General features: G+C 51.7%; 1 protein-coding gene across 2 annotated transcripts in view; it reads right to left on the bottom strand.

The window, feature by feature from the left end:
• Rph3a (rabphilin 3A) overlaps nucleotides 1-25,089 on the bottom strand; it is a 56,746-nt gene that overhangs the window by 14,692 nt on the left and 16,965 nt on the right. For both annotated transcript variants that reach the window (XM_004635935.1, XM_004635934.1), the window contains 8 exons: nucleotides 12,429-12,558; nucleotides 10,867-10,953; nucleotides 9,135-9,300; nucleotides 7,695-7,733; nucleotides 7,446-7,598; nucleotides 3,561-3,650; nucleotides 3,030-3,086; nucleotides 1,975-2,184 (listed from right to left, as the gene is read on the bottom strand). In XM_004635935.1, the coding sequence (XP_004635992.1) occupies nucleotides 1,975-2,184; nucleotides 3,030-3,086; nucleotides 3,561-3,650; nucleotides 7,446-7,598; nucleotides 7,695-7,733; nucleotides 9,135-9,300; nucleotides 10,867-10,953; nucleotides 12,429-12,558 (932 nt within the window). The remainder of the gene's footprint in view (nucleotides 1-1,974; nucleotides 2,185-3,029; nucleotides 3,087-3,560; nucleotides 3,651-7,445; nucleotides 7,599-7,694; nucleotides 7,734-9,134; nucleotides 9,301-10,866; nucleotides 10,954-12,428; nucleotides 12,559-25,089) is intronic.

The following is a 25,089-nucleotide window of genomic DNA, read 5'->3' as shown; positions in this document are numbered from 1 at the left end:
ATGGAGCGGTCTCTCTCCACTAGAATGCTAGTGCCAGTCAATTGTTCTGCTCATCTGCTGCCTTTTGTTGTGGTATCCAAGTGTGTGGGACCGTTTGAAGCATTTAGTACATGCCCAGTAAGCTCATCTGCTACAGAGGTATGTGAGGAGAAGGAGAAGGAGGAGGGGGAGGAGGAGGAGGGGTAAGGAGGGAGAGGAGGGGGAGGAGGAGGAAGAGGGGGAGGAGGGGAGGGAGGAGGACATAAAGGGGGAGGAGGATGAGGGGGAAGAGGATGAGTGTGAGGAGGAGGGGGAAGAGAAGGAAGAGGGGGAGGACGAGGGGGAAGAAGATGAGGGCAAGGAGGAGGAGAAGGGGAAGGAAGAAGGGGAGGAAGAGAGCAAGGAAGAGCAGGGCAGAAAGAGGAGGAGGGTGAGGAGAGGAGGGTGAGGAGGAAGAGAGTGAGAAGGAGGAGGTTGAAGATGAGGAAGGTGAGGGGGAGGAGGTTGGAGACAGTCCTATTAATATGCATGAGTCAGGCATATTAAACATACAGGCCTAAGTCAATGATAGGCCCAGTGCATTTCTGGGGCGGTGATAGCCCTGGCTGAAGAGGCAGCACAGTCTTCTAAGTGCCAACCCCTGGCACATGAGACAGCATAGGGGACACAGGGCACAGCTGGCACTTCCCCAGGCCTGGCTGTCAGCCCCTCTCTCCAGCCCCATTTGTCACAGTGGAGGGGGACAAGGGCTGTCATGGCTTTGCCAAGGGGGTTCAGTGAGCAGCCACACACAGCAGGCTCAGCAGTCCCTGGCACAGGGTGCGCGTGCCAACCACGTCACCACCGGAACCTCAGATGTTAGGAGTCACACAACAGCTACTCGTCCTGTGCCTGGAGTGCCGTGAGAAAACAAACGCTTAGTAAGACCCTATCTCTATTTTATTTTTTGGAGACAGGGTCTTTCTACGTAGTCTAGGCTGGCCATGAACTCCTGGCAATCCTGCTGCTTCAGCCTCCTGACTGCTGGGATTACAGGCAGCTCAAAATGGAAAGAAAAAAAAAAAAAAAAAAAAAGGTCTGGGAATGTAGCTCTGTGCAGAGGCCCTGGGTTCCACTCCCAGGGCTGCAAACTAGAAAAAGGGTGACAGCATGCAGACCATGAAGCACCCTCTAGGAGGTGCCTCAGCTTACCTGCCCCACAACCAGCATCTACTTCCCAGTGTGCAGTGAGCCAAGGCCATGCCACTGTGCCAGGCTTCACCCTAGGTCCTTGTGGCTCAATGTCCCTTCTGAACCAGACCCCAGACCTCACGGTACATCCTACACTTGCAAACCTCATCTCCCTGTCATCCTCTGAGAGGTACACAGGAACTGTTAATAAATTACCGAAGGAACAGATGCAAGAGGAAAGGTCTAGTGGCTTAAAATCCTGATTAAAAATCACTGTTAGAGGACACCTGCTAAAACACTTGGGCATGCTCATCTATCAATAGCCATGCCCAGGAGTGTGCGTGGGGGGCACACGAGGGTCCTGTCTACCAAGGAGCTGCAGACTGCGCTCGGGGAGTGAAGGCAATGCCACCTCATTGAAATCTTTAAGATGATTAGAATAAGCTGAGGGTGAGGGTGCACACCTATAATTTCAGCACACCGGGAGGCTGAGGCAGAAGGATCGTAAGTCTGAGCCCAGCCTGGAAACTTAGTGATGGAGCAAGACCTTGTCTCAAAGCACAAAAGGGCTGAGGATGGAGCTCAGCGCAAAGGCCCTGGGTTCAATCCCCAGTCCCGCAGCAACACAGACAAAAATGATGCAAATGGTAACTCTGGTGTGTATCTTACTACCATGGCAACTATCCCCTATAGTGCCCATTCTGTACAGCACCGATGCTGCTTGGTGAGCACAAGTTTACGCCCATGGCTTTGCATGCTGACTGGTCTCGGCATACAGGGGTTAGGGTACCCCAGGGGCCAAGGGCCACCCCATCCTGCACCTACTTGCTTCATCTGAGTCGTAGCTGTTGGCCTCCTCTTCTTCCTCCTCCGGGGGTGGTGGGCGGGCTGAGGTGGCTGGCTGGGGGACAGCAGCAGATGCTTGGGAGTAGGGTCCCGGGGTTGGGGCTACTCTTTCTTCCCTGGCTCCCCCTGTCCTCTCCTCCCGGGCTGGAGCAGAGGCTCCCGGATAGCCAGGGTCAGCTGAAGCCACCTCTATAGGGACAGAGGAGAGGACACAAAAGAGGCAGCTGAATCCCTGGCATAACTAGGGAAGCTTTCAAAATGCATGTTCCCTGGCCCCACCCAGAATTAGTGGCCTGTGGCAGGGCCTTGGGGTCTATGTCCAACAGCTGAGGTGCTTCCGATGTGGCTGAGACAGGGCTGGTTATCAGTGTCAACTTGAGCCGAGATACCCTGAGTTTGAAACTCAGCTGCACTACTTTGGGAACATTAAATAATGTCTCCAGGCCTCAGTTTCCTCATCTTTAGAATGGGAGTTGTGATACCCAAAGGCATTGCAATAGTTGCACGGGGGATTTTAAATGATGACCTGATATCTGTAGCAGGAAGCAGTGGGGATGCTGTAGCCGTGACAACAGATGGTGCAGGGCAAACATAGGGATCTGTCTCACATTGCAGATTGGGAAACAGAGGCTCAGAGATGATCAGCAAATTGTCCCAGTCACACAGCCAAGGAGTGGAGGCCCAGGGACTGAGCCACCCATCTGGGCCCTTAGCCACCTTGGGGCTGGCATTTTCTTTTCTTTCTTTCTTTCTTTCTTTCTTTCTTTCTTTCTTTCTTTCTTTTTTTTTTTCTTTTCTTTTTCTTTCTTTCTTTTTTTTTTTTTTTGGTAGAACTGGAGATTGAACTCAGACCCTTGCGCTTGCCAGGGAAGCGCTTATTCTACTGAGCCATCTCCCCGGCCCCTGGGGCTGGCATTTTCTATCTATCGTTAGTACAGTGGCCGGGCCTGTGGAATTAGGTCGCCCGCTGTGCCCCTTGGAAGCTCGGGAAGGTGGTGTCCCCATCCTCTGGCCGGGAGGAAGCACACACTTGCCTGCTCTCTGGTCTGGAAAGCTTCCCGCGGGCCCAGGAGCCGCTCTGCCGCCCCCTGCTGGTCCTGCGGGACAGAGAAAGAGACAGTGGACTGTAGGGAGGGCTGCTGGGCGTGTGCACAGGACCCAGGGAGCCACAGGGAGGTCACCGGGGCTGCAGGACAGCCCCATAGCGGACTGGGGGTCAGAAAGACCCGGCTCAGGCCCTGACACTGTCTGCCCTCCCTGCACCTCCAAATCCTCTGGGGATGCTGCAGGTGGGGAGAGGAGGAGCACCCTCCTCTCCCCGCCTGGGACAAGATCTCCCTCCTCCCTTATCCTCCCTCTCCCTTCCTCTCCTCTCGGCTCCACCCCTTTTTTCTGCCCCTCCTGCCCCTCTCCCCTGTGGGCCCAGCTCTGAGTCCGCATGCGCGTCGTCGCAGTGCCTCAGAAGAGCTTAAGACCGGGTAGCAGCTGCAGCTTTGCTCAGGTCCCAGCGGCTCTCCAGCGTGAAAAGCGGCCAGAGGGACTGGGGACACACTGGTGGGCGGGGCACGTACCTGGTGCCCCTGGCTGAGGAGGTGCTGGGCTGGGACCGGAGGCTGCAGGGCGCGAGGCCTGGACCGAGTTGGTGCGTCTCAAGCCTGCGGGACAAAAACAGGAGACAGCAGTCGTTGATTCACGCTGCACACATGCACACGTTCTGGGCTCTTCTTGACCTTTGTTATCCAGGCTGAGGTCAAACTTGAGACTCCCCCACCTCTGCCCACAGGGTAACTGGAATTACAGGCCTGCACCAGCGCACCTGTCCATGCATGCGGACTCAGGCTCCACAGGCAAATCCCAGCCTCGGCAGGCTCGCTGAAAAGCCCAGGCTCTGTGATCCTACCTCCTTCCCCCTGTGTGACTTTGCACCAAAGATCCACTCTCCTGGGCCTCAATTTTTCATCTGTCAAATGGGGATAATAGCACCTGCCTAGAGAGCTGAGGAGCTGAACAGTGCAGTGGTCAGCACAACACAGGAGATGCAGTCTAGTTTTGTTACAGGTCATCTGCTTATGGACTCAGCTTTGGATCCCAGCTTCTTTCTTTATAAGCTGTGTGACCTGGGCCACTCACTCACCCTCTCTGAACCTCAGGGGCCCCTTCAGGGCAACAGCTCTGCCGCCTGCCAAGGTGTTTGCATGCTTTCCGGGCCTACCTGTGCCTGGGACTGGGAGTAGGAGAACATGTGCACTCTCCGCCCCCCTGGCCCTAAGCCTCTGTGGTTCCCCCACTGTCCTCCTTGTCAGCATCTGTCATAGTGGTTGCAATGCCCAGCTGTCATTTCTAGGTAACTAAGCTGCTTCTTTCATGGGACCATGAGCTCCTAAGGTCTGGGAGGATGGCTGGCTGGTGGCTTGGGATACAGAGGGTGTGGAAGACATACTTGTTCTATGTGCGATATGCCAGTGATGCCAGGAACCCATCAGCAGTAGAATGGGCTTCTCTGTGAGGTAGTGAGTTCCCCAGGACAGAGGGCGTGCAAGTAGCAAATGGCCAAGTCCACCTCGGGAAACCTCTCAGGAGTTTCCACACTGTGTGAGGCTGGACGGAAGGCGTCTCACTGAAGCTTTCCCCGCTGAGCTATTCTCAGCTCTCCAGTTGGGCTCTGCTTGTGAACTGCTTGGGTTCAAACACCAGCCAGGCCATGACTTTCATGTGACCTTGGGTGTGTCCCCCCACTTTGCCTTATCCCTTAAAGGAGGAAGGGGATAATAGCAATGAGCTGGAGAGAACTGTTGGTGGGATTGAGATAATTCCTGCCCAGGCTTTCATCCCGTGCCTGGGCAGAGTAGGTGCTCAGTACATTTGAGTTGTTACTATTAGTCATTCAGGGGCTGGGTGTTGCTCAGGGGCAGATGTGAGGTTATGGGTTTGGGTCTCTAGGACAGTCACAGAAAGAAAAGGCTATTTGAGCTGAGCATGGTGGGGCACACCTATAAGCCCAGCACTCAGGAGGCTGAGGCAGGAGGATCGCTGTGAGTTTGAGGCCAGCCTGGGCCACATAATGAGTTCAAGCCAACTGGAGCTACATAATGAGAGCTTTCCCAATAATAAATAAATAGCCATGGAAATCTGCAAACCTTTGAGAACCTATAATTAGCCAGGAGTCTCAGCATAGGCTGGAAAAGGCTTCCTGGACGGCAGTAAGCACCACCTCGGGCCCCAGGCTGACATGGATACCCAGAAGAGCAGTGGATCTGGCTGACATGGAGCGGGGAAGGGGGCAGAAGGGTCACAGACACGGGGAACATTTGCACCACACTTGAGGGACAGGAGACCCGAGTCTAGCTCAGGAATGTCCCGAGGAGAGGCAAGATAATGGAGAGGTTGAAAGGCAAGAGTTGATGTAGAAAAATTAACTCAGAGTGCATCAGAACTCTCAACATAACAGCCAGAACTACAAAGGTCTTAGAAGAAGCATACAAGGAAATTGTCACGGCAATGATGCCTTGGATGTGACACTAAAAATACGGGAAGCAAAAAAGAGTTAGATTAGACTCCATAGAGTTGAGGGGTTCTATGTACCAAATGACACTGCTATCAAAGAGGCAAAGCAACTCACAGCAAGGTGAAAGTATTTGTAGAATATACATCTGGCACTGATACCAGAGTGTGCAAAGAGTTCCCGTAACTCAGCAACAAAGAACAACTCAACTTGAAAAACATGGGCCAAGAATTCAAGCATGCATTTCCATGAAGCGGATCGACAGAGGCCCAAAAGGCACGTGGCAAGATGGCCGACGTCTATGACCTTTGGGACAAGGCAAGCTAAGTCCACAGGACCACAGTGAGGCCACTTGGCACTCCCTGGAATGGCTGTCATTTAAAAACAAGACAAAACACAAACAAATGAAAAATGAAATAACAACTGTTCATAAGGATTTAAAGAAACTGGAAGCCTTATGCATTGTTGGTGGGATGGGATAGTGGGTAGAGACCGTGGAAAATAGCATGTTGATCGCCAACAAATCACACGCAGAGTTGCCACCTATAAATATGTACTTGCAAAGATAGCTGTACATCATGTTCACAGGTATGCACTGTTCATAGCAGCCTAGATGTGGGAACAACAAAATACCCAAGGCCAGCTGAGAGGACAGGAAGCACGGCACATCCATGTGGTGGAATATTACATCACCATAAGCAGGGAGGAAATTTAGACACATGTTACAACATGGATACAGCCTAAAGATGTTGTGCTAAGTGAACTAATACATAAGCCATATTATAAATGTTGGATGATTCCATTTATTTATTTATTTATTTATTTATTTATTTATTTATTTTTGGTGGAACCAGGGATTGAACTCAGGCCCTTGTGCTTGCCAGGCAAGCACTTATTCTACTGAGCCATCTCCCCGGCCCTGATGATTCCATTTAGATAGCACAGGCATCTAACATAGTCAAATTCATAGACATAGAAGGAAGAGTAGTAGTGATGGGGGAGAGGAAAATGGGGTGTTACTGTTTCGCAGATACACGATTCCTGCTTGGACTGGTGAAAAGCTCCCGGATGGCTAGTGAGATGGTTATATAGCAGTGACAGCATGCTACTGAGCGTCACTGAATTGTACCCAGAGGAATGACCAAGAAAGTAAGATCTGTAAATGGATAAGGAACCAAAAATAAGAGCAGAAACTATAACTCTCGAGAAGAAAACATAAAGGGAAAACATAAAAGTATAGGCTTCAGGACTGGACGGTGTGGACTGAGTTCTCATTCTAACCAAATATCAGCTGGGTGACTGAGGGCGAGGTGGCTCCACCTGTCTAGGTCTCCTTTTTTCTATTTGTAAAATGGGAATAATGTGACTCAGACCTGGGTCTGGGGTCGTGGCAAGGATTCAGGGAGAGAATAGATGTTAGGAGTTTAAGATGGTGCGTGGCATGTGGCAAACACTCACAGAGTGCTAGGAATGCATCTTTCCCTGTCCACCAACCACGAGGCCCCCTGCGGTTGTGGGCAGCACACGGCACCTGCCCAGCTGGGAACGGAGGTGCTAAGTCAGGAGCCACAGTGCAGGAAGAACAGGCAAGAACTCAATCTGAGACTGAAATACTCAGCTGATGTGACCCAGAGCCAGGCTCAGCCCCCACTGGCAAAGCAATGAAGCTGCTCGGGGCAGGGTTAGGAACATAGATTTTGCCAGACAGGAACTGTGCCACTGAACTAAATCCCCAGCCATGCTTTCTTTTTAGGAGCAAGAAAAGAAAACAACCAAAATTGTATGAATCTTGTCTTTCCTCTACCATAGACTAGAACCAGTGTCCAGAACAGGATGCAGTGCAGTGTAGGCGCTCCATAAATACCAAGTGAATAAAGAAATGAAAACCTTCTCCTCTGAGTTCTTTTGGTTTCTTCTAGGGCCCATCGAAATTCGCCACCTCTCTCACCTGCAGGGCTCCGGCTGGCATCTCCAGCACCCCCACTGTGGCCATGGTCCCAGCTCTCGGAGTCCCGGGGGGCTGAGGTCATGCGTGCCTCTGAGGCTCTGCGCACGGGAGGCCCATAGCCTCCTCGGCCAGGGGCGGAGGCGGGGTCGGGCCCTGCAGGGGAAAGCGGGAATTGAACAGAGAAAGGCGGTGGAGGAATGGGGTGGAAGGGCTGCTGTTCCAAAGCTTAAGACAGAGGCACAGACCCACCTGGCTTCTGACCTGGGCCCCTCCTGTCCTCAGTGTCACCTGGAGAGAGAGGAGGGGAGATAACAGTGTCTGTGGAGTATTTATTTATGAGGCTGTAAAGGGCTCATCTACCTCTCCTAAAAACATTTTAAAAACTGAGCCCCCTTCCAATCTTCCCCTAAGCTAGCTGGTGTTTACAATTTTATTGTATTCCCTTTGCACGCCCAACCACCTATGAGCACACAGAGACTTAAGAATCGCTCCGCTGTGATCTTTGAAGCCAAGAAGGAGTCATGCATGACCAGGATGGGGGCGCTCTAGAGGCGGAAGCTGGGCCCTATTCCTCCGGGACACCGCCCTAGCCCTCAGCGGACAGTAGGGCAGATCCCCACCAGAAGCGGAGATTGCTGACGCCTCGCCAGGAAGAGAGCATTTGTTGAATGCCTTCTGGATGTCATACGTCGCACGTGCTAGGGAACTTTGAAAATCACTTTATGAGAATGTGGGTGCTTAGTTTTGCTTTTGTTTTTCCAGCACTGACGATTGAACCCGAGGCCTTCAGATTGAGCTACATCGCTGGCCCTTTAAAATTCTTTTAAAAACAATTTTTACAGCTTCTCACTAAGTTACAAGGTTTCTCATGCTGGGTTTGAACTTGCAATTCTCCTGCTTTGGCCTCCTAGAGTGCTGGGATTAGAGGTATGCCCACCATGCTTGGTTTATGAGGCTCCAGTTTTTGAGAACTTCAATGAAATAACCCTCCTTTTCAGAATCACAACCTGTGCTCAACTCCAGTGTTGCTACTGAGACCAGATTTGATTGCTTATTGTTAGTTGAAATTATTGCAAGGGCTTTCTGGTCAGTCCAAGAGACCTAATCCAATTAAAGCATGTTTTTTTATTGCGATTTGCTTTAATTGCTGTTTTTCCTCCCTTAGTTATCATTTTAAAAATTAATGATAACACTTGTATAATAGTGATAATACCAATAGCAGCGATATTTTTCTTTTACTAAATTCATTTCAGTTCATTTTTCACTTTTAATTAGTTCAATTTCAGACTTGCTTATAGCTGGTAGAAAAAAAAATATTGTGGGGCAGGAAGTCTTTCTCACCGAGTTCTAATCCCCCTAGGATCCTGGGCCTATTGCAGTGGAGGGAGGCTTTCTCGATTTGTATTTTAATTTCTCCTTCTTTTGTACGTCTAAGCATTTCTTTCCTTTCTTTTCTTTCCAGGGATGACAGGAAAGTTTCTTGGCAACCTGGCTTTGCTGGAGTTTCCTGGGCTACCTTCCAGGCAAAGGTTTGTGGTAGGCACCAAGGGGACAAAGCAGTCCTAGACCCCAGTCCAGAGGTTGACTGTCCCCTAAATGGATAGACACAGGCGTCTCAAACCCACTCTGGGCAGATTGGCTGGTGGGGAGCTGTCCGTGGTGCTGAAGAGAATCCGGTTGGTGTCCTACCTCGTGCAGGGGCCCGGGCAGTGTGCTTGGGCTCAGGGGCAGGCTGATCTAGACCAGCAGGCTCGGCGACAGGCTGCTGAGGCCTGGTCTTCCTTATAGGCATGGGCTGTGGGAGGACCTGTTTGGGGAAGCCTTTGAAGAACCACGCTCCGGAGCGCTTCCATACCTGGGAAGGAGAGAGGCATAGAAGCCAAGGCCACCAAGCACAATTGCTTTTGCCTTTGTGAGCCAGTACTCATCTTTGCTCCCTGCTCACAGCAGGAAGTCTTCTATCTTCTTTTTGTGGTACTAAGGAATGAACCCAGGGCTTTCACACTGCAGCCTTTTTTTTTTTTTTTTTTTTTTCATTTTGAGACCAGAGCTCACTAAATTGCTCTAACTGGGTTCAAACTCTCACTCCTCTTGCCCCTGCCTCCCAAAAGTGTGGGATCTCAGGTATGTGCCACCACCCCCAGATTATTTCCGTATCTCTTAAATGTGGCACTCCTAAAGGTAGTTGTGGAGTGGCAGCCTCCCCATGGGCTTTGTCCCGTCAGCACCCCAAAGACAGTGCGATAAGCATCTTCGGTGGACCTGTAAGATCCATTCAGCATCACTCCCCACCCAGCATGGCGCCTGGGAAGCTGGGCAGGACAGGGCTCCAGTAAGTGGATGCCCTTGGCTAAGCAGAAGTCCAGAGGAGCTTGCCAGCCTGGAGGAGACTGGTGTCACAGCATTTGTGCCCTGCTGGCCAGAGAGTGACATCACACCAGTGGCACTGACTTCTCAGTCTGTAGCATCTCCCTCCCCACCTATCTGTGCGGTCTCAGGGTGCTAGCGCCTGCCGACACTGAGGAGCCCCTCCATCAGCTGGGATTTCCCTCAACCCTGCTCTGACCTTTGGAAACAGCTCAGACTTTCTTCAACTCCCCAACGACCCTACCCAGAAGGTTTTGGTCATTGAAACTGTTTCAAAGGCAACAAAGCAGAGGCCAGAGAGAGGAGTGGTAAAAAATCCAAAATTGGGGCCAGATGATCAACAAAAAGCAGGTTTCATGGGAGAATGAGCCAGAGACAAAGGAAAGAGAAAGGGGGACAAGGTGTGGAAAGTGTGGGAGGTGAGAGAATAGGGACACAGAAGAGAGAGCAGTAGGGACAGCAGGAGAAATCACCTGAAATGAAGGAGAGAGTCCGAAGAAAGAAAAGATAGAGAGGAGATGTGGAATAGAGGGAAAGAGAAGGCAAAGACGTTGGGAGAGGAAGATGTAGAAGGTGAGAAGTGGGGGTGAGGAGCAAGTGGGAGCAGGAAGGTAATGAGTTAGGAGAGAAGAAGGAAAAGGGAGGAGAAAGTCACAGATGCAGAGGACAAGAAAGGAAATTAGACACTCAGAGGTCGTTTTGCCAGTTTACAGCTGAACTAGTTCCTTTCCTACCACACCCTTAAGGTGCAAGGCCTGCTGAGGATGGAGGGGGCACACGCCTGTAATCCCAGCACTCAGGAGGCTGAGGCAGGAGGATGGCCATGAATCTGAGGCCGGTTTGGGCTACAGTGGTGAATTCAAGGATCAAGCCTAAACTCTGTACTAAGACCCGGACTCAAGCAAAACTAAACAAAATGAGAAGAAACGAAACGAAACAGACAGGAGATTCTACCAAAACCCTCCACTCTTAAAATGCTATCCCATTTCCCTGGCCCCAGGGAGGAAGGAGGGAGCTGGGAAGGATAGGAGAGGGGTGGAACCAGGCCACTCACCTCCCTCTGCTCGATGCAGATTTTGCAGAGCCACACAGGATGTGGGCGGTTGTTGGAAGTCTCCACCCCACACTTGGTGCAGACGTTCTGGGGACAAAGCACAGCCCAAGGCACACTCAGGGGAGAGGTGGGAGTAGGAGAGGTTTGGGGAGGTGGCAGTGGAGCCCCAGGACCTCTTGGTGAAAGGGAGGAACCAGAACTCGCCTTCCTTCCTCACCCTTTCTGCTGTGAGCAAGGCCAGTTAGAATACAGTTCTGATCTGCCTCTTATTCCCAATGACAAGAGCTCGAGTCCTTCTTAAGCATGGGTGAAGGGAATCCCTAAGAGCCCCCATAGGGTCTCAGCAACCACACAGAGGAGGGCATGGACATCACTGTTAAGAGGAAGGACCACATATCCATTTTGTTTACTCATGTACTTCTTTCTTTCCCCAAAGGGTCCAAGACAACATTGACCATGAGAAGAAAGCCAACTCTTCCTGGAGGAAGAAGCGATCTGGGTACAAGCCATGACCAGGCTCCAGAACATTATATTTGGGACTGGGGCTAAAAATTCCCACTGTCTGGTTGGCTGCAACAAATAGGTTTTTCAGAAAAGAGGCACTCTCCCCAGGATTCTATTCTAAATGCTACATAGAGTAGGACAGGCTAAGGTACTGTCCCCAGCCAGGATGCCCCTGGAATTCCCTTGCTGGGGATCGGGCACACTGAGAGATAGTGGTGCCTCTTCCCCTGCTCTGTGAGATGGGAGGTGCTGAGAGCTCACAGAGACTCCTCTCCAAGTATGAGGGCTCTCAGTGCCCCAGGGCTTGGGCTGAGCTGCAGAGAGGCTTCTTAAGTCTTTTGTACCATTCCCCTTGGGGGACAATGCTGAAAGGATGTAAAAATGTCCCCACAAAGTAACAAAGTGTAGGAGTTTTGGAAGAAGAGATGATCAGTGAAGTGCCAAACTCATCAGTAGGTTGGTCCATTATTAATCAGATTGTTGATCTCATAGCTAAACGAGTTCTTGACTGAAGGGGCTGTCAGGAGGAAGAGCTTGGTGGTAAGAAAGAAGCCTGCTGACCCTGGTGTAGAGCTCCTTCCCTGGCTCCTTTTTGGTTTCTCTGCTTCCTGACAGCTCTGAGTTGAGTGAGTTCCTCCTCTAGGTCCCTTCGTCCTCTGTTTCTGCCTTGGAGTCAGCTGACCAGAGACTGAACCCATCAGAAACTGGGAGCCAAAGAAGACCTCTCCTGCCTTAAGCTGTGGGCTTTGGGTCCAGGGATAGGAAGGTCATCGATACAGTTGTTAGCCACAGCCAGGACACTCACAGGCTCTGCCACCCTAGGCTACAAGTTCATTCTGGACAGAGGTCAGTTTCGAGGGAGCATCACAGTTGGCATGACTTCTGGGAAGGAACTACAGTCAGGGTGACCTTAGAAGACAGGTGGGCCTGGGAGCATGCAGGGAGAATCCATGTCCTGCTATGACCCTTCAGAGCCCCCAGGTTTGCACACTCCCCAAACAGGAGCCTGGCATCTCCACAGGTGCTGAGCAGGAATGGAGGTGGGAGGGCCGCGGTACCTTCTTGCAGTCCTCACAGACGACGCAGGCAGAGCCCAGCATCCCCAGCTGTTCCCCGCACAGGATGCAGCGGTTCACCCCATCCCCGGCCACATTCTTCCTCATATTCTCCAGGCGATCCACCAAGCGCCTGGTAGGAGACAGGACAGTGAAAGCCTTGTAGGACTAGGGCCCACCATCATGTCCCCAGGGGCACAATGAGGGTCATAACCTCTGAGCTATAATATCCCTTGGACCTCCACTGGTGGCTGCAGACCCATGCCCTAGAAGGGGCCCATGCTGCTCAAGTTCTGAGTCCTGTTAGGGACACCAAAGCCCTGCTCTGCATCACGCCCCACCCCCCACCCCCCTCCGTCCACACAGCCTGCTGACTGCAGCCTGAGAATCCTATCTGGTCCTTCCCACCTCATGTGATCCCCCAGGGAGCAGCCTTAGCGCCCCAGATCCATTATCCATGTGTCCACACAGTGTCTGTCATTGGCTGTGCTCGTAGGCACAGCACACTGGTGCTCTCGGGCTGAGCCCAGAATCCTGGTGTTTCTCAGTCCCCAACCCTGCCCTGACACCTGCTCTCCAAGCTCTGGAGAGAACACTGTCACCCACCAACTACTGAAGCTGGAAAGGCAGGTTCCCCGAACCCTCTCTTCACCTGGTATTTGGGGACCCAACCCAATCACCCAGGCCCATTGCATGTACCTCTTTAAAATTTCAGGGTCTGTTTCTGTCCCCACCTCCATCCAGCCACTGCCATCTTTCTTCAAGATGGCTGTAGTAAGCTTGTGCCAGTTCCTGCATGTATCTGTGTCCTCAATCTTCCTCAATCTGTGTCCAGCCCCCAGCTATGGTGATATTTGGTGTCACCCTGGCCCCCTACAATGACCTGGCCATTCCTTGGGCCTCTCACGGCCCTCCGTGCTCCAGCCCTGGATGCAATCCTGGTCCTCATTTCCCTCTTCGCCCTGCACTAATGGTCTCTGCAAAGGGTCCCCAAGCACAGGCCCCAGGCCAGCTGCACCAGTGCGATTTCTCAGGCCCAGAAATTCCAGGGCCGGGCCTCCAGGTGGTCCTGACACCTGCTTGGCCTTGCTCTGGGTCCCTGGTCTTCCTTCCATTCCCGCCCTCCTCCCTTCCTCAGGACTTCTGCATATTCTGTTCCTCATGCCTGGCATACACCTTCCATACACACATCTCTTCCTGTTCCTGCGGCATACATGTATGTGAGTGTGCACGCACACACTTTAACACTTGCCCTGCCTCTCCTCACACTTCAGGTTCTAATCTTCGCACCACTTTTTCCTAGAATCCTTCCCTGAGCACCTGTCTTATTTACACTAACCCTGGTGCCTCCTCACGGCACCTGTCACATTTGTAAGCAACCAGATTGCCTACAGTAAACAGTTCACTGATTGTGACATGATCTCTGGCTCCCCTCTGGACTATGGAATCCCTGTAGGCCAGGCACTTGTCTGTCCCATCCCTTATGTGCTCAGAGCCAGCTCAGGGCAGAGCAGGTACATGATGGCTGTTTTTCTTTTGTTTTGAGACAGGGTCTTGCTATGTATCCCAAGCTGAGCTGAGACTTGGGATCCTCCTGCCTCAGCCTCCCAGAGTGCTGGGATCACTGCTATGTGCCACTGTGCCTGGCTTACATGATAGTTGCATCAGGGCCTGAATGAATGACAGCCACTTGCTCCTGCACTGGCCCCTAAACAGTGTGCCGGTGGCGTCTGTGCCTATAGGGCTTCCTATATGCCTGACTCGGTCTGCAGTGCCTTGCCACCCACCCCTAGCAGGTGGGCGCTATTATGGTGCAACTTTGCAGGTAAGGAAAGTGAGGCACAGGAAGTTGAATGACAGCTCTTTGTTCAGACTAGAGCCAAAGTCTTGTGTGATTGCGCTAGAGCTTGTTGCTCTGGCTGTGCACACAGATGACACGGGGACCTTGTGAGAAAGCAGATTCTGAAAGACCAGGCTGGGGAGAGAGAGCAGAGGGGCAGTGTTTCTAGAAGGCTCCGTGTGATGCCATGGGACGCTGCTGGTCCAGGGTCTCTGCATAACAACCAGACACAGTCGTTTAGCCCTTACAGCTGGGGGCCACCCTGCTCCAGGCTCAGGGTTTTATTGCTGTTGCTTTGTTCTTTAACATGTCCTGCCAGTGAGAAGCCACTTCCCCGCCCTTCTGTCCAATGCAGATTTATTGCCCTATTCCAGACCCAGCCAGCTGACCCCAGTAGATTCCCCCCATGTACCCCTCTGTGGTCAGGGTCCCACTGAGGACACCGTGTGCATGAAAACTGATGTGGGGTTGTGGGTGTCCCAACCACTGAGGGACCCTGGCCGTGCCTACTGCAACCCGTGTTGAGTCCCCCAGGGGCTCCCTGGCTCTTCTACTTCTGCTGTCACCCAGCTCAAATGGAAGTGGGAGGAGCCGGGCTGATGGCAGCTCACTGCTCAAGTTCCCCTCTGCTCCCCAGCCCTCCTAGGCTCTTCCCCGGAAGTGAGTCCTATAGGATGAAGGGGCGGGTGGTGGCTGGGAGCAAGCCCGCAGTCTGTGGCCTCGGAATGCCAGCAGTGCTGTAGAGGGGGTCACTGGCGACAGGCACAGAGCAACGCAGTGAGTTTTTATTAGGGACTCACTGAGCTGCACTGCTCACTGGGGCCACCTGGAGATAGTTTGATTTGACTGTGGTGCAAAGAGGAACACGGCCAGCAGAAATTACACTGCAGGTTTTGCTTTCTGGTCCCGGGCCAGCGATGCGTGGCCTGGTCCTCTCACAGCTCCTTGTTGGCCCCACGTGGGGCCACTGGGGCAACAGCGGACACTCTGCCCTGTTGTGCTGTGGGCTGGGTTCTGTGTATTCAGCAATTTTCAAACTAGGATGAAAGCATCCTAGCTAGGCATGGTGGTGTACACCTGTAATCCCAGCACTTGGGAGGCTGAGGCAGGAGGACTGTGGCAAGCTGGAGAGTAGCCTGGGCTACAAAGTGAGCTCAAGGCCAGTCTGAACTGCTCAATGAGGCCCTGACTCAAAAAGACCAAAAAATAAAATAAAATAAAATAAAATAAAGAATGAGAACTTTTTATGTATTAACAAGCAACCAAAGCACAGAGAGGTTGAGTGACTACCTCAGTCACACAGCCAAAAAGCAGTGAAAACCAAGATGCAGACCCAGGAAGCAGACCTGGGGAATGAGTTCTTGTCTAATTGCTCCACCATCCTGCTGCGCACACAGCCACGTGCCAAGTGGAGCCACAGGGGCCCTCCAGCAGTTCAATCTGCCCTGGCCGGTTCTCCCACCTTTCTCACCCCAAAGGACCCTCAGCTGTTGGCATGAGTTGAGTCACACACAGAGCCATCCCAGCTGGTTTTGTTGCCTGCAGTGGAGGCAAGAAACCTAACAGTTGCTGGGCCTGGGGGTGTAGGTCTGCCATTCTAGCAGTCCAGGAGGCTGAGGCTGGAGAATTGAAAGTTCAAGTCCCACTCGGGCAATTTAGCAAGACCTTGTCTCAGAATAAAAAGATAAAAAGGACTGGGGATATAGGTTGGCTTAAAGGCCTGGGCTTCAATTGTGTGCAAACAGTGTACAATTCCCAGTGGAAAAGTAAATAAAAAGATCAATAAAGAACGAGGAAAAAAATTTTTAAAAAGAGGAAAGGAAGGAAGGAGCAAGGGAAGGAAGGAAAGAAGGGAAAAAAAAAAAAACACACAAAGAAACCTAAGAGCTTCCTACATCATTATAGTTTTCCAAAGAACTCAAAACTAAGCCAAGAAATCAGAAACTTCCCCCTCTTCTGTTTCTTTATTGGGTTATTCAGCAGTAGTCAAGTTGTACTTCTCGGCACCACTGGCATTCCATAGGGCTGGCCCAGCCCCCGCACTGTGGTGGCCTGTGAGAGTACAAGGGGCCCCCACACTCCTACTCACCGGAGCATGTTTGTGTTTATCTCTGCTGCTTGTCTGGGCTGCTGGATTAGGTTTTTGTCTGCGAAGTTGTTTCTGGGGTTAAACATAGTCTGCAGATAAATTGTAGGATGCCTCTGATGCCAGCGGATTAAAAGATACTCTGAGACAGCAAGTTGGGCTTGGGGAGGGAGGGAGAGGAAGGCTGTGTTCTGGGAACGGGCCCCTGCCTCTTCCTGTGCCATGCGGCTCAGAGGTCTGCTGACCACCCACAAGGCCACGCAGCCACCTCCCTCTCCCACTCAGTCCTAAAGTTGCCATCAGCATGCGTGGACAGAGACACTTTCCTTGGCTTGCATCAAAGCTCTAAATGGCACGCAAGTCCTACAGGTTCCATTGGCTCGAGAGCCTTGCTGGTGGCCCTGTGGCTGCAGCGTTCACCCTCACATAATTGGCAGATTACCCTTGGCCCAAGGTTTGCAATGAAATATCTTGCCTTTGTTACTATTGTTATTTTTTGTCTCTATTATTTTAGCACTCTTGGGTATATCAAGAGTCTTTAGAAACAAAAGACATAATTTTATTTAGAGCATCCTGGTTTTAGTAGTGGTATTTCCTTTTACAAAATATAGTAATTTTTGGCAACACCTGTACTTTTTTTTCTTCAAAATGAGAAGTGGGTGAAGGCTCTTGTTCAGGTGTCTCTGCTCAGGTCCTTGTTATTTTGGAATTTGGTACAGACTAAGAGGGTGGGTGCGGGCTGTGCCTGCGTCTCTCTGCCTTTTGCAACTAAAATCGGAAGCGAGAAGGAAGCTTCTTGCACTCCACAGCCCCAAAAGCTAAGGCCATGATGTTGAAGGCCAAAACAGCCACAGATTTTAAACTCAGAAATAAAGCTCAGCAGGAAGCGGAATTAACACTGTGTCATGGGAGATCACGGGTTACAAGTGGGTCTGTATCCCGGTGATTAAACATTCCGGCTTTGCTACCCTAAAAAGAAATCCTTGCTTTTATCAGTGTGGGCGGAAGAGCTGCCTGTGCCCACAGACTGCGTGTCAGTCACCCAGCATTGAAGAAAACATCAGTAGCAGGCTTGTGACCCAGTCCTCTCAGGGATGGGTCTGGTTGAGCCCAGATGCAGGCATTGAAGCCTGAAGTCCTGCTGAGAGTCCCCGCGTGGGAGAGCGCTCCTAACATTTATGGCAATCTGGATCATGTCGTGGGAGAGCTCGGTGTGCCTAGGATGATTCCACGGGATTGGAGCAATGCCCAGGGACCTGAATTTTAACAGGGCTTCTTGTGGGATTCTGCAGCTCATGAGTTGCCGGATGCACTTGGAGAATGACTGCAATAGCAAAGCAGTGAGGCAAGTAGCAGAGGAAAATGCTCTGTGTCTTACATCGAGGTGGGGCAAATCTAAGCGCTCAGGAGGCAGGACTGTAAGCAGGGAGTAAGTCTGTGGATGGAACGTGTCCATCTGAATGCCTTTAGTGAGATGAGAGGGGGAGAGAGAGAAGGAGAGGGAGAGGGAAAGGGAGAGGGAGAGGGAGAGGGAGAGGGAGAGAGAGAGAGAGAGAGAGAGAGAGAGAGAGAGAGAGAGAGAGAACCGGAAAGGAAACATCAAAATATTCACAGTGATTTTCACCAAGCGGTGTGATCATGGGTGACTTTCATGTCCTCCTTTAAGCTCCCCACATTCCCCCACATCAAGCCTCTAATTAGCTGGGCTCTAGTTTCCGACAGCGATCATGTTACCACTCCGCATCAGAGAAAAAAGTGCATCTTTGAGGAGAGAGCTACATAGACCAGGGATCCCAAGACATGGGTTTGAATTCTTTCTCTCAGACAATAAATGGCCTGGAAAGACTCCTGTTCTCTGACTGTGCTGTGCACAGTTAGAGGAGCTGCACCCCGAGCTTCCTCTGGGTGAGTGGGCACCCTCAGGGATTCTGAGATGATGGGGCTGAAACATCAAGACTCTCCTGTTTTGAACTCGGGGGTTCCACTGTGACAATCAGCAGTCCCCATCAGCGGTCCCCATCAGCAGTGTGGTTGTATTTGCCGGCCGGAAGTCTCCACCTATTCCCACAGTAGGTGCCCAATTAGCTGGACACTGTAAGCAGCTGCCACTCCCTGCTTATGTCTTCCCATGCCCCATTGACTCTGACGATGGCTCACATCAAAAAGCATCCCTCACCAGGCTGAGTGTGGCCAACGCAGGGAAGCCAGGTGGGCGGCTCTCACGCCCTCCCTGCCCCGTGCTTCCAGAAGCACCAGAGAGAAGCATGTGCCCTCTTCTGGCCACCAATGGATGACCTCTGGGGGAGGTGGGAAGTGGTCTCCCAACTAGTCTGACACTGCTTCCAAATGGAGGTGGACAGGCTGGCCATGCATTTGACGCGTGTGTGGAGCATTTGCCATGCGCCAAGGAGACGGGAGTTGCTGGAAACAACCTCAAGGAGGTGGCATTCCAGACAGGGACTCAGACGCCCTCTACATAGTCACACAGGGAAGCCTCTTGGGCTAGTTTGGGTGGTTATGAGACGCTGTGGTGGACAGAAGGGACATCCGGGAGGGTCCTGGTGGACAGGCAGGAGCAACATGAACAAAGGACTTGAGAAATAGATCCCAGCTTGCTGGTGGACAGACCGGGTGACAGGAGATGAGGCTGGGGGAACTCCTCGAGTCTTAGGGGGCAGAGTCAAAGGTAAAACATGGAGGAAACTCCACCTCTCCCATTTGGAGACTGCTGGGGGACACCTGGGTGCAGGTGGAGGCACGGAACAGTGCGAGGTCCAGGCAGTATGAGGCGGGTCTCTGGGCTGTGCCTCGACCTCCTCCCACGCCTCTTGCAGCCTCTAGAAGCTGTGTGTATTCCTTGGCTCATGGCTACTTCCTCTGTCATTGAAGCCAGCAGTGTAGCATCTCCCCAGCAGTCTGTGACTCTGACCTCCCACCCGCCCTTATAGGGACCTTGTGACAACACTACATCCATGCAGGAAGTCCAGGTAGATCGCACCATCTCGGGAGTCCCCATCCCAGCTACAAGCTCTCTTTGGCCAGAGGAGGTAACACAGGCATTGGGATGGGATGTGGACAGCTGGGGGCCACTTCTTGCCCTATAGCCTGCCAGGAGCAATTTTCAGCTGGCTCAGGTCTAACTTTGGCCTCAGCCCCTCTCCAGAGTCAGGTGTGGCCAATCCTTCCCCACCTGGCTGTGGAGGTCAGACAAGCTGAGCTTCAGGTTCCGTGAGCTTCTGATCAGCTCCTCCAGGTCCTTATGCTCCACCCCACGTGTCAGTCCCTACTCACAGGCACCAGACACACACACTGCAGACACACACACACACACACACCTGCAGACACACACACCTGAAAATACACATACCTGCATCTATCCATCCAGACAAAAACCTGCACACATACCTGCATATGTTCACACTTATATACACACATCTGTACACACATACACCTACATACACCAGTACACACTCATACATATACCTGCACACACCTGTGCATACATCTGTAATACACCTGCACACATATGTGTACACATGCATGCATGCACACACACACACACACACACACACACTTGCCAAATCTAGAAATAGGAAGCAGGAGGCAGGGCTTGGGGTGGCAGCTCTGAAGTGAACCTGCCCGTCTCCACATGTGGGCACTGCCACATCCTAGCTCCGTGACCCCGGGCAAGTTGCTTCACCTTCCCAAGCCTCCTCACTTTGTCTGCTGTTATATAGATAAAATAAAATTGTGCTTCAAAAAAAAAAAGGAAAGAAAAAACTGCATGTCTAAAAAGTCTAGGTTGTGATATGTACTCAGCAGTGGTCGCTGCTTGACATTTCTTATAGCAATCTGTGGCTCTTATAATTCCCGGATCTCGCGTGTTTCTTTCTAACCAGGCAGCTGTAATCTGCCCATGAAACCTGTCCTTCTAAAGCTTTCCAGGGGCTGCAGCGGCTAAAATTGTAGAGGACTCATGTGCCCATTTCCAAACACACACGGTACCTGTACCCACATATGAACACTTATGATGCTCCTGGGCACATCTGGGGCACGTGTCTGTGTGTACACATATGTGATATGTATGGCCAGAACCTGCATGCAAGAGCAGAGCTTCACATGCATGCCTGTACTGCCTACTCCTGTAGGGGCTCAGCCCTGTCCACCTCCTTCTGCAGAGCAGGACCTGAGCCAAGCTGAGGGCTGACAGCTGCTGCTTATTAAGCTCCAGCTTCCTAGAAGAGCCGGGTTGGACTCGGAGCCACAAAGGCTTTTGAGCCTAGGAGCTCGTGTTGCTGCAGTCCCCTGATGAACGCTGGGGGGAGGAGGAATGGAACGGCCCTGCACCAGGACGCGGGCTGCACATGGCGGGCAGCGGAGCGCTGACTGCCCAGGCGTGATGGGTTTGTGTGCTGGTTCCTGCATCAGCAGGGAGATGTAAAAAGTGGGGTCACTCCACCTGATGTGACAGATTTCACAGTCATACCTTGGATGCAGCAGAGTGGGAGAGGGGTGCCAGGTTGCCCTCAGTCTCCATCTGTCTGTCTTGCCCTCTCTTTCACTCGCACACACACCATCAATTACAGAACCACGTTGCTGGTTCTTCCTCTTGCTCTAATTGCCGTGTGTGTGTGTGTGTGTGTGTGTGTGAAGAAGACCACTGACTTTATTAAACTTTGCACTTTCTGAAGTCCAGAAGGGACCATCTGGTGGGAATGGGATGGTGGCCCGAGGATCCTGTCCTAAGGTGGCAGAGCTCCTCCAGCGCGAGGCCTCAGGACAGCACACAGCAGACGTGCACACCAGACTCATCAATTCCCTGCTGCTTATGACTGTCAGCACCCGGGGAGCCATAGATCCTCATCTCTCCCAGAGGGATTGGTGAATAGATTCCTGCCTGAGCCTCAGCACTGCAGGGTGAGGTCACCCCGGCTTATGAGGATGAGGAAGCAAGAGGGGAGACAGAGAGGACTCAATGGCTGACGGTCAATGCTGAACGAGGCCCTGGGTCGCCAAAGCCCAGGAACAATCATAGCCATTGCTACTGTTGTGGGTACTTGCTGTGCCAGGGACTGTGTCTGTCACTCTCCATACATGTTTTCCTGTAGCCATTAACAGTTGGTGGGAACTACCCCCACTTTACAGATGGGAAAACTGAGGCACACAGAGGGAAGTCACTTGGCCAACTGGGCACAGCATGCAAGTGTCAGAGAAGGAAGTGGGGAGAGGGCTAGATGCCCAGGTGCTGGGAGGACCAAGTTTCTTTCTCTAAGTGCTTATGGTCACAGCTTCCTCTACCACTCCACCTGTCCTTTCCTGTCACAGAAAACACAGTCAGGAGAATGTGGCACTGAGGATGGCAGAGAACAAGGGTCCAAGCGGTGGGAAGAAGGAACAGATCCCCTGGGAAAGGAATGGAGGAGGTAGAGTCAACCAACTTGATGGTGACCAAGATGCCCCGTAAATGACAGGCATCTCTAAAACTCTGCCACCTCTGTCAGGGCCACACAGGGGCTGGGTGTCACGGGGCAAACGCTCAGCCTCGCTGAGCCTCAATGATCTCAGCTGTGAAGCAGAGATGAGCGTCTGTTTCTCAGTGAGGCTCTTGTGGCAATGAAAGGGACAAGAACTTATTCAAAAGTTCCTAGCACAGTGCATGGAGGCCAACATTTATGGAGGAGTAGAAATGTTCCACAGAAAAATACTGGGATCTTGGGACCAAGCAGTCTGGGCTCATCCATCCCATCCCATCACTGGGATGCTGGGCAAGCATCTTAGCCTCTCAGGGCCTCAGCATTCTTATCTGTAAGCAGGACATGGTGAGAACATGGAGTATTCATGGGTTGGTGTGGGGTCACAGTACCGCATGCACACAGAGCTGCGTGCTGATGCTTGACACGTAAGCATGGTCCACCATGATTGCCTCCTACAGCCGCAGGGTGAGTGCAGAATAAGTCTCAGATCATTTCTTCCCACTTTGCGAACAAGGGATGTGGTCCTAAGCCGGGGCTGGCTCTCCCACCCAGCACACTGGGCAGTGTCTAGAGACACTTGTTTTTGTCACAGCTGACGTGGAAGGACTTTAGGCATCTCATAAGTAGAGACCAGAGAAGCTGCTAAACCTCCTACCATACACAAGAGACTCCTACCATGCGGTTATCTGCCCCCAAACATCCACAGCACTGAGGTGGGTAGACTGAACCAGAGGCCCTGGGAGTCACTCAGCAGACTTTCCACTCCCAGGGGAGGTCAGGGAGGCCTCGAGGTGGGAGTGACACGTGATAGTCACTGGGGCTCATAGTTCATTCTACAAGCATCATGCACTCAGGTGCACCTCTTTAGGCTCTCTTTGGTGGCAGCTGCTGGGCTAATGAAGGAATTAGGAAAACATTCGTTCTCATCTTGTACAGATTCCACAAGGCGTTAAAGCTAGATGGACATTGGTCTAGTCCCTGGGGAAACTGAGATGGCACTCAGCCGTTCTTAGCACCCAGGGGGAGGCATCCAGAGTCCCCCAAACCTGAAGAAATGTGTGAATATTTCCTCTGACAAGTGCACATGGACACAAGCATAAATACCTCTATAACCCTCAGAGCTCCTACGCCCCTGAGCTGCACCTGCAGGATGGCTGAGGCTCCAGGCTTAGAAGTATGGGGGGGGGGTCCTGTCAGAGACAGGAAGGCATTACTTTGTTCATGGTCTTTTTGTCAAACTACTGGAAAGATGCCTACCTAAGTAGAGGTCACAGGTTCCCAGCATTCTCACTTCCTTCCCTTTCTGTCCATATTTTGGAAAAATTCTGTGCCAGACAGACTGGCAGTGTTGGAACCCAGGTGGGGAAGTGACAGAAATGCCACAGCTCCTGTCAACGACAGGTTTCCCTGTGACTCTCCGACATTCCTCCTCCATCACTGTGTCTGGACGCCAAGGTTAATGACAAGTCCTAATTACTTTCTTGGGCCCATCTGTTAAGGGAAGCTGACCTCTGATGGATGGGATCCAGCTGTCACTTCCTGGGCAGGCAGGGGACTTGAGCAAATGCCTCTGTGAGGCTCCAGAGAGAAGGAAACAGACTGCAGACAATAGTGTGTGTCTTTCCAGCTCACTGAGGGCCCAGTGGGGCTCAGGAGGAGCCCCCAGTGGCCATATTTGTCTTTGGCTGCATCGGATTGAATGAGAGGCAGACATTCAGGGGGAGTAGGGTGATCAGAGTTCCTTCCCTGGGAATTTGGAATTAGGAGTAGGGGGCATAAAAATGGAGAAAAGCCAGTCATAGTGTGGCCCACCACTCATCCCAGATACTTGAGATGCTGAGGCAGGTTTGCAAATTTGCGGCCAGGCTGGACAGCTCAGTAAGTACTGTCTACCAAAATTTAAAACAAAATTAAAAGGCTGAGGATATAATTTAGTGGTAGAGCGCTTGGCTAGTCTGCATGAAGCCTTGGGTTGAATCCCTAGTATCACAAAAACAAAATTGCAGAGATATCGTGTGGCTGAATTTTCTAACATGTAGGATAAGAAGACTTCATCAGGCTACTTAACTTGTCCTTGGGGTCTGAGATATCTCTGAATCTTAATGCTAAATTCTCCCCCTTTGCATAAGGTGAAAATGTCTACAAAGACAGCCGCCAAGAGTGCTTCCCTTTGCTGTACATATATCCTTCCTTCTTTAAGGGAATGGGATCTATTTCTCTGTCTCCTGTAGAAGGTGGTGGGAAAGATGTCCTGCCAGTTCCAGACACAGCTATTAAGAGATCTGGTAACGTCTTCCTTTGTTTCCAGGGGTTCAGCTGCCTTGTGAAGGAGCTAGGGCCAGGCTACTAAAGAAGGAAGGGCCATGTAGAAAGAGGGCTGTGTGGAGAGAGGGGGATCACATGCAGCACCCCAACATGAGACAGTCCAGCGACCAAGTACATGCAGCTATGATAGCAACCCCAGCCAACACCCCATGGAGCAGAAAACCTTCCCAGCAGAGCCCTGCCTGAACTCTTAACCAATAAAATCATGAAAAAAAAATACGTTATCGCTTTAAGTCACTATGTTGTGGGTGATTTGTAGATGACTGAGACTTGGCTGGGTTTTGTTGCCTAATTCTTGCCAGCAAAGGGTTACGTCTAACACAGAAGGTCAGTTCTGGCCAGGCACACAGAATAAACCTTGAAACCCCACTTCAAGCCTAAAGAGAGAAAGTGGGGGTACAATGAGGCCATTTAATGGCTCGCTCGCTCTCTCTCCCCTCCCCCATCATTTCTACTTCCCAGAATACTGAAGACAGGGCTGGGTTAAGGGCTGAGGGTGAGCAATTGCCTGGACCTCTCCTGGCAGAAGCAGAGGGCTCCAGGCAGGAGCCAGCTTCCAACTGCCATGGGTCACAGGCTCCTCCACTGCTCATTCCCCTGGGGAGGCTGGACATAGCAAAATCACCCTGGGGAGGCCTGGGATGTTGTCTCTTAGAACTGAAGCCAGCTCTGGCAACATTGGGAGGCAGTGACGGGTTAAGAAGAGCTTGAAGGGACCGCAGGCCAGCACAAAGCAAGTTCCAACCTCCAGATTCCACACTGTCCTCTCTAAACCGGAGCGCTTCCCAATGTCTTGTACCACTGAGCAGTGGCCCCCAACATTTTTGGCACCAGGGATTGCTTTTGCGAAAGACTTCTTCTGTGCATGGAGATTGGAAGTAGACAGTTTTGAGGTGATTCAAAGACAGCACAACCTAGACATCTCCCCTGCGCAGTTCA

Source organism: Octodon degus, unplaced genomic scaffold, assembly GCF_000260255.1.
Source record: "Octodon degus isolate 3935 unplaced genomic scaffold, OctDeg1.0 scaffold00076, whole genome shotgun sequence".
NCBI lineage: Eukaryota > Metazoa > Chordata > Mammalia > Rodentia > Octodontidae > Octodon > Octodon degus.
Note: the sequence above shows the minus strand (reverse complement) of the source record. Positions and strands in the feature narration are given on the sequence as shown.